General features: G+C 39.3%; 1 protein-coding gene across 1 annotated transcript; it reads right to left on the reverse strand.

Moving 5' to 3' along the window:
• LOC115675391 (probable L-gulonolactone oxidase 6) lies at positions 1 to 4,183 on the reverse strand. The gene is given in 5 exon segments (XM_056318489.1): positions 1 to 535; positions 538 to 1,002; positions 1,097 to 1,198; positions 1,323 to 1,578; positions 3,153 to 4,183. Coding segments are annotated over 5 exon segments (1,512 nt in total). The 5' UTR covers positions 3,594 to 4,183; the 3' UTR covers positions 1 to 287.
• Between the last annotated feature and the right edge of the window lie 5,689 nt (positions 4,184 to 9,872).

The following is a 9,872-nucleotide window of genomic DNA, read 5'->3' on the forward strand; positions in this document are numbered from 1 at the left end:
TGTTGATCTGCATCTCTTTGATACTAGAAAATCACGTAAGTGTTTCTAATATACATAGAAATATGTGAACAATGAAACACTAGGGCAAATGTAACTCTAGGCCAAGAGAAGGGCAGTACGTCTTGAACTAGTTTCCTCCCATGGTAATCGTGGACTTTCTAATTTCATGATCACATTCTCCACCCAAATGCACCATGATCGGCTTACCGGTCCACGCATTGCACAATTAATGCGAACAAATGGAGGTGAGCAGCTTGGTTTCCGAGAGTGATAATGCCAGGTCTTTACTATGTGGAACTAATTCGAGTACAAACTCTGGCCTCTTTGTAGACTTTTCCTGGTCTGCAATAATAGCCCTTGTTGGGTGCACAGTGTGCATCTTGTGAACAAATGCACAGTCCCTCAAGCGCACATCCGTCCCTGACCATGCTCGCTCCCTCCTTGAGTCCAAGAACTTGGTCCGTCCATTCGCTGGAAAACAGCCCCAGCGGATCATACATCTCCTTCACTTTCAAAAATTCTTGGGCTTTTTTGCATCTTTGATCACTCCATCGAATGCCAAATTCCTGTTCTTCCCCCAGTGAGGTAGTGCGCCGTACTTGAAGAGTGCCATCTGTTCTATTTCTTCGAGAACGTCTTCGTATAGCCTCGGGCTCAGCGGATCCTTGCTCCTGTGGTAGGTGATGTCGAAGTCCACAGCATCCTCCTGCTTGCCTAGGTAAGCACTAGAGGCCTTGACATATCGCATGAGGATGCCGTTGTAGAGCTCCACTCCGCACAATGCTTTAGGCTCTAGTGCAATGAGTTGCTGGATGTCTTCAATGAAGCTCTTGACCACGGAGAGTCCGACGCTAAATGTGGTTTGGTGAAAGAACTCACCCTTGACACGCGGATCCCATGGACAGGCAGTAATCAGATCGTCTTGAAGACTGTCTAGGCATGTGCCTGACGATTGCAGCCTGTTGTGATACCCAATCACCGGATACCCAGTGAAGATGATACCTAATCAAAACATGTATATACATCGATAAGAGTGAAATCTCTAGAATAGCGAACGCCATGACGCAACTATATTAGTTAACTTAGGATGCGATACCGTTGTTTGTCAACCCATAGGCACTGATCTCGAGGGTAGAAGAAATTAGCTTTGCACTGTTGCATTTCCCCTCGGCATCGTTCAAGGACTCTTGCAGTTCCTCTGCCAGGGCAACATTATAGGAGTGTTCATAAAAAGTTATAGTTAGGCCACTTCAACTTCTAAATCTACAGACCGAAAAATAAAAAACTTCTAAATCTAGCTTGACACTGTTTTACTGATTTACCAGTGGATCTGAGTAGTCCCAAAATGAGAGAAAGTGTGGAGCGGAACGGAGTGAAATCGTAGAGCCCGTTGTCGGACTCGTTGATACTGACTCGATCGTCGATGCGATAGACTGCTTTCTGTTGGCTCGGATACCACATAATGTCTGCAAACTCATGTTGGCTACCAAAACTGGACGCTTGTTCTCCCAAGTCCAAATCACCCATGATTGAGTACGTTAAGGATCGTTTGAATAGTGGTTGCAACTTTAGTGTTACCTACAATAACATATACAAATGTCAAAATCATTATGATGTGGTTTTTTACAAAACAAAAAATAACCTAGAGAGGACCAAATCGCTTCAGGTATCCTTTAAGTTATTGGTCATTTGTTTTTTTGCTAAAAAAGTTATTGGTCATTTAATTAAAGTGAGAAGGGACCTAGAAGTTTGTGTGGAGGGATCCACACATTAGTACATGCATGGCAATTAATATCACACGCCTTAAATTTCTACCATTTTCAAACATGATAAAAGTGAATGAGAATTTGTTGAATTTTCCGAGGAAAAAAATAATCTCAAACTTAGGCTTCATTCATTTTACGGAAAATAAATTTCTAAGAAAACGTTTTCTAGATTTTTCGGCATTCGTTTCACAAAAAATAAACTAGTCGTAGAAAACATTTTCCTCAATGGAAAAAATGCCTTCAAAAATGAGGAAAATATTTCTTCTTTTTCACTATTAAATTTAATTATTTTATTTTTATTTTCTTTTTTAAATTCTAATTTTTAATTTTCTTTTTTGACCTTCTTCTCCGGCCGATTGGCAGATCCCGGATTACATGAAGGCCCGCGACCGATCACAGGCAAGCTTGAACCTTGCAAGGGCCGGATTAGCAAGCTTGAGCATTGCTTGAGGGTGGCGAGGCTCGGGGCTCCCCAAAGGTCGGCAAATGAGCTCGCCATTGCCTCGAGCTTACCAGACCACGACTCGCGAGGCGGCGACGAGCTCGCTTGCCTTTGGCGACGCTTGAGCGTCGCCAATCTGGCAAGGCCTGAGCCTCGCCGTCCTCAGGCAACACTTGAGCCTTGCTATTCTAGTGAGCTCGAGCTCGAGCTCAAGCTCGCCTGTGGCAGGTGACCGGTCGGAGAAGAAGGTCAAAAGGAGAAAGAAAAAAAGAAAAAGAAAAAAGATAATTTTAAATTTGATTTTAAAAAAATAAAAAATTATTAAAAGTAGTGTATGGAGGAAAATATAATTTGATTTTGCATACCGAATGGCGGAAAATATTTTCTGAATCTTTTTCAGATTTCAGCTGAACACTGAAAAATTGTGTCATTTTTTAAGAAACTGGCATCTTGAAAAGCACTTTTCATTAAATTTTTCGTAAAACAAACAGAGCCTTATTGATAATGAATTGTCAGGCCACGGCCAAATCAATCTACGATTGGATAAACATTTTTTTTATTTTCTTTTTTTGGTGATGTAAATACTTCTTCCGACTATAGTGCAGAATCATACATCCACTAAAAGTAACGGAAAAAAAATAGATAGTACAACGAATAAGTTGCAAGTTCACTTAATTATTATCGAGTGATAATCCCAACATCAGGGTTTGCCACAAAATATGAAAAAAGAAAAGGCTGGAGAGACAGACACCACGTGGTAGGTTTGTGTAGTATTTATAAACTGACATCATAAATGAAATGAAGCACCGAAGACAAGGGAAGGGGGAGATAACACTGATTGCAGAAGAAAAGTCAACAAGACTGGGGAGTGTGATATATGTGTCGCATAGCATAGAAGAGAGAGCACACAAACTAGAAAGTAAAGACTTAGAGGGTAACGGTACCTGAGAGATGACTCCTAGAACCCCAAGAGACACTTTGACCGCGTCCATCTCTGCATGACTGCTATTCTTGTTCATATCCAGTGTACTGATCCTGGCGTAACTATCTCGAGACCCTCCGGGGATCACTATACGCATCGCCTCCACGTGATCGTGCAACGCACTCCCCTTCCCCCACAGGGAGCTGCCGTGCGCGCCTGTCCCCAGCATCCCTCCTACGGTCAAACCCCACCGGTAGGGCGCATAAGGCAGCGCCATCCCTGCCTTGGCCGCCTCCTCAATCAACTGCCTCAGCGTCACCCCTCCCTCCACGCTCATCCTCATCCCTTCTTGGTCCACCCTCACTATCCTCTTCATGTACTTGGTGCTCACCAGCAGCCCCTCCTCCCCATCCGGACACACCAGCTTCGGGATGCTGTGAGAGAAGCGTGTCGCCACTTTCATCTTCTTCCCGGACCTTGTAGCGTTCCCCACTACCCACACGAGCTATTCTTCTGACGTTGGGTATGCCGCGGCCCCTGCTTTGCACATGCTTCGGTCCGGGAAGGCCCCGTAGGAATTGGTTATGGTGCAGCCGCTTGAGGTGCATGTGATGGGATCATCTGGTGGGGTTGCACTCACCGACATGATCATGGCGGTTGTGGCCATTACAATGATATGCAGTGAAGCCCATACCGCTCCAGGATCAGGCCTCCCAAACCTGAACACCTTGCTCGAGCGAGGAGATGTTTGCGTCGTCATGAATGAATAAAACAGGCTTGTCTGTGGTGCTCGATCCTTCCACCTTCTAGGTAGCTGGCTGAGCCCCTGATTGTAGTTAAAGGACGTTCACTGGCCCACTAGTTTGGCGTACAGGGGGACGTAGCAATTGTAGCGAGGTGGAAGGACTTAGGAGGGTGGCCGTACGTATGCTTTTAAGTGAAGAATGAACTTCAGATGGCCCAAGTGGAGAGGGAAATTGTCGATTTGAATTGTCTCGGTGAGAAAACAGTTTGGAAGTTTTTCGGAGATTTGTGTGTCGGATGGTTGGCGGCAAATAACTAAGTCCTGACAAAAAGGAGATGGCCAAAGTATATATATATAATGGGAGTTTTTTTTTGCTAAAAATATATATAATGGGAGTTGGTGCTCCATTTGCATTACATACTCCCACGTGTCATTAAAGGGTGCAATGGGCGGAGGAAGCGACAGCGAAGTATATACATATCTTCACGCTCCATTTTTTGCAACCATCCTACTCAAAATTGACTTTTTGCCAGGAACGTAGTCCAATCTGCCAAGCACACCTAAGTCTAACTCTTTGCAGCTTAATTTCCAAATTTGATAGGTTTACAAGGTAAATTTATAGAATGGTATGAAAAGGTTTTCTTTATTAAGTGTCAATGTGATGTACTTCTTTAGATGCTCACTTACAGCTTGCCAGATTAACTTTAAATTATGTTTGTAAATCAATATTGGAATATCTTACCTTAATCCCGGTTTTTAAAATTTAACTAGAAGTTATGTACACACATGATCACGTGTGATTAAAACAATAACAACGTAAAAGACACAGACACTTCTTCTCATTACGTAATACTAGCAAAAATGAAAACACCTTGCGTTTACGTATGATGGAGAAAGATATGTGTTTCCTGATTAAGAAGGTTAAGCTACCAATGGAAGAGTTGTGCGAGATGTTGTCACGTGGAGAAATGGAGCTGGAGTGCCAAAAGGGCAAAGCTTTTTCAAACTCTCCATTGAAATACATTACTAGCATTAATATAGTTTGATATACTTGTTTATTCAAAGGAAGGGTAGAGCGATTTTTCCACGTGAAGCATTATTTCTGAGCAAGGAACACCAACGGTGTCCAATCCTTGACACTCGGCTAAGGCGCAACGAATGATATAAGTGGTAGCGTCTTGCCTCCTTCACTGGTTGGTGAGGAGGTAATGTCAATTGATCTCCCGGAAGAGAATCTAGAAGCAAACGAACGGACTGAATGGAGACAAGTGTCTAGACAATCAAACGTTTAATAGACAAAAACGAAGAAGACCAAAAAAGTAATCTGATTCGGCGGACTACACTCTTATTTAAAAAAGAATTAATATCACGAAAAACTCCAAATTGATACATTTACGATAAATTTATCTTAAATTAATTTTTGAATCACAAAAAAACCCTAAATTGATACACTTGTGACAAATTTACCCTCCGTTAATTTCCGTTAAATTGAATTAACACCACCAAAAATCATAAACTCGTACACATATGATAGACGGAGGGTAAAACTCCCAACTGGTATATCCGTTAACTGCCACGTGTCATTCAACTCGGCAATTTGACATGAATAAATTTGTCATATGTATATCAGTTTAGGGTTTTTGGAAGTCAAAAAATTAGTTTAAGGTAAATTTGTCGTAGATGTAGCAGTTTATGATTTTTCATGATATTTAAACCTTTAAAAAAACCGAAGTCTTGTTGGTTGAAAAGTTGTTTAATTCCAAAAGAGATGCTTTATTTCTTGCTTCACGGTTAGAGATTAAAGCGATCTTTAATTTGTAAAGGCATCGTGAGTTTGGGGGCCTAATTCCAAAAAAAGCCCCAACTTAAAGTCAAGTGACAATTTGGGCCCAATTTTTTTTTTTTTGTCTAGTAAAAAAGCACAAACTTTAGATTGAGTGACAATTCTGGCCTCAACTTTTTTTTGTCTCTTAAAAAAAATGAATTTTTACTTAAATCCCAAATCTGGCCTCCATTGACTTAGAACCATTGATTATCCAACTTAACTATTCCACTTTAGCAATAAATCTATATGACTTGCTAACTGGATTTAAAGCACTATTCATTGTCTTATTTTATGAGCCACAGCTTGAAGAATAACGGTGAAACTGTTCATCTCCTTCACTTCACCGATAAGTAAAAAATATCTGTAGATTGAATCTCTCTTGCCAGACTTCGTCGTTTTGTCGTAATATGAAGTTGTAGACCACTGCCCGTCAATAGATGCCATGGATGAAGCTCACCGCCATAACTTTTTTTCTCAAACTAGGGTGACTTCAGATAGAGAGTCAACAAGGGGCCAGATTTAAGATAAGGGCAAAAGTTTATGATTTTTTATGAGATAGAAAAAAGTTGAGGCCAGAATTGTCACTCGACCTAAAATTGATGCTTTCCAAGATAAAAAAAAGTTCATATCAGAATTGTCACTCGACCTAAAATTTTTTACGACTTTAAGTTGGTATCACGAATAATGATGAAGAGCAAATTATAAACTCAAATGTTGAAGAAACATAAATGTAAGCATGAAAATAAACTCAGGGCTAGCCTAGCTGGTTTCCTCGAAATGCATTGAGGCGCAGTAGTTGACCGGACATTTAGGGGTAAAACACTGTCAATGGTCCGAGCCATATTGATCCATCTAACCCGTTTTGACTAATTTTCATATAATATAATTCTAGCGATTCATACCCAACATGGCTCATATTTGACTCGACCCATATTGCTAAAAGACTTCAATATTGATCCAATTTAGAAAAACTTGTTTCTTATAAATTTTAAAAATATATTTTGCTAAAACACTATGGATGTTTTTTATTTTTTATTTCTTTTTTTTCTTCTATGTCTGGCAACTAGTGATTGGCAACAGCTAACGACCAGCAATTGACAATGGATGGTGACGACTGACAACCGGTTGTGGACGGTGGCAACGACAGGCGGCCAACGGTGATTGGTGGCGATCGGTTACGACTGGCAATAGACGACGGCATCTGGTGACCAGCGACGATCGGTAGTGGAAGACGACTTTCGACGATCGGCAGTAGCCAACACTAATCGGTGACCTCCAATCGACCGGCGAACGGGTGTTAAATATGGGTTATGTAAACAACACATCATGACCCATTTTAACAAATTTTGTTTTTTCATTGACCCATTTTGACCCGCCTTAGCTAAATGAGTTACCCATTTTAGTAGGGGCCCGTTAAAAATGAGTTGCAAAATGGATCTGTGCCCGCTCTAATACTGAGCGAAAGGTTACACCTATGGGTTATGTATTGTGGGATCAACCCTAATCCGTTAGTACCATTAGGGAGCATGAGAAAAGAACCACTACGCCTAAAAAACAACAGCACGAAAGCTTTGTTTTGCTATAAATTATACTTCCTTCTTATCGAGACTGGAACTAAGAAGAATGGTTAGACCAAGAAACATCCATTTCGTTTGTATTTTGGATACCCATATAGCCATCGAAAACTGTTGAAATGATGAATTACTGGAATTATAGGGGCGCGGGGGACAAAGAAATTGTTGAGGTTACCATTTTTTAAATCTAGCATCAACCCATTTGATGTTAAACAGGATCTTTTTGCAGGAAGGTTAGCTAGGGATATTTTTTTTGTAAAAACACTAGCCCCACTCAGTGAATAATAAGAATATTTTCAATTTTTTTTATTCCATGTATTATTCTCATTATGCACGTAAGGGAGGAACCGCACAAGGGGAAAATCTCATCTATAGTTTTGAAACGGAGATTCACGCAATGCTATTGATATTGAAAGGTATTCTATCTGCTCGTAGTTTTCGTTTGATATCGGATAAAGCAAATCTTAGTTCTCGTTTCTCGAATAAGGTAAGGAAAGAAATATTTTCACCGAGCAAAAGGAGAATTCAAGAACGTCTGGCTTTGATACCAATATAAGAACAAAAGGAAGAGAGAATTGTGTAGTTAACCATTTAAGGTAACGAGATTTATGACATAAAAACTAACTAATCATGGATATGCACAATCAAGGAGATACATGCATATATATATCTAAGCAAGCTGGGCTCGTGTCTCATTAGAAATTACTTGGAGCGATGTGTAATATGTAAAGGTATGATAAGTTTTGGAGGACTATTCTTATACTGCATTTTCGGCTAATCTCTATAACTTTTTCATTCGTATATGTAACGGAAGTTGTTCGAATAGGACGTTAAAAGGTGGTATCGTGAATAATGATAAATAGAAAATAATACGCTCAAATGTTGAAGAAAGAGAGATATGATCATCACCGTGAAGATGAAAATAAGTCAAGATGTGGTTCCACTAGTTTGAAGTTCTCAAAATCTATACATGTCCAAAAACTTGGTATTGCTCACCCAAAATATTGGGACCAGTTGCAGCATGTTATTGCTAACAAAGCTTAACTCGAAGGAAAAATGATTTGAAAAATATCATCTGAATTTTTTTTTTCTACTCACTGTCATTTTATCTGAAAAAAAAGATCCAAATTATGAAATTGAAATATGTAAGAGATCAAATAGAATTACTGGCTTGCTAAAAAAATATATATATAGAATTACTAACTTACGCATATGTCAGTTGATATAACACTAATGAAAGGATTAATTAAGTATATCCTTTAGAAATAAAATGATTGCGATCCCTGTAAAGCAGGAGATCTTCCTAGTATATATTAGATTTCCTGGTGTAACTATGGCTGTATTGTAATTGCGCTGCGATGTGAGGCGTTGCACCCACAAAGTTGCCTATATTTGCCGCCCCAACTATTGAAATATCAAACTATAAAAAGCAAATGGTTTCTTGGTTCATATGAAATGCTTTGGACTGCATAGAAGAACAAATAATCCGCATCATTGTGTTAAAAAGCCCACTAGATCTCCAACTTACTTGACTGGGCTTTATAAAATAAACCTTTTATTACCCGGCTCGACCCAAGTATTGATCATTGTTGGAACGAAGTCCAATCTGCCAAGCCCATCTAGACGCACGCTTTAAATTTTTTGTTTTTTGGCAAAAGCTTCTTCTAATGAAGTCCAAGCGAAAATGCACACACCTTGCGTGTCTGCAAAAAAATGACATTAAAATTTTTCCGCAAAAGCTTCTTACAATGAAAAACATGAATAAATTAAAAATTCTTGGATCATATTGCACAAATTGAAAGTTTAGAGATCACATTGCACATCTAATTAGAGCTCATTGATCACATTAAATAAATTAAAAGTTCAGAGACGACATTATATACTGAGCCAAAGTTCAAAAATCACTCGTGTCATTTTTTTAATTATAAAACAGAATTAAATTACGATATAATATGAATAAATAAATTGTACACATATAATTGCATGCGACTAAAATAGTAACGACATAAAGAACAGGGACACTTCTTTTCATTAACAAAAATTCAAATGCAAATGCAAAGGCATCTTATAACGAACGAGATATATGAATATGAAAATGGAAAGCAATTAGGATACGTATAAATAAAGATAAAATGAAATTACGCATTTATGCATATGTACATTGAGAGGATATTTACAAAATGATTAATTTAGGATGTTTTTGGAGAAGTAAAAGGATGGGGATCCCTCAAAATTAGGTGGCCTTCTATACTTTCATGTGATAATATAGATGATATGTTATTAACGTGCTACGGTGTGAGGTGCATGTTGCTCGCGCAAGCTTGTTGTACATTCTGAAATATTTGAGGGGGGGTTTTTAATTCGATTCCAGAACTCTAAAATACGGAGTTTTGAAACTTTAAAAAATTGAATCTTAGCGAGAAGAAATCATAATGAGAAAATGGAAAGAGGGACGAGAGTAATAAAAAAACATAAAGTGGGGGGGAGTATTGTAGATGTATACGATTTGTCCCTTTTTGATCTTCCAATCTCGATCTATCGGAAGAAGACACGGAACGGAACACGAGTGGGGTGAGCGGGAGGGGGGCGACCGACTCT

This window comes from Syzygium oleosum, unplaced genomic scaffold, assembly GCF_021117445.2.
Source record: "Syzygium oleosum isolate NSW1041296 unplaced genomic scaffold, Sole_v2.1 Sole_v2.15, whole genome shotgun sequence".
Classification (NCBI taxonomy): Eukaryota; Viridiplantae; Streptophyta; class Magnoliopsida; order Myrtales; family Myrtaceae; genus Syzygium; species Syzygium oleosum.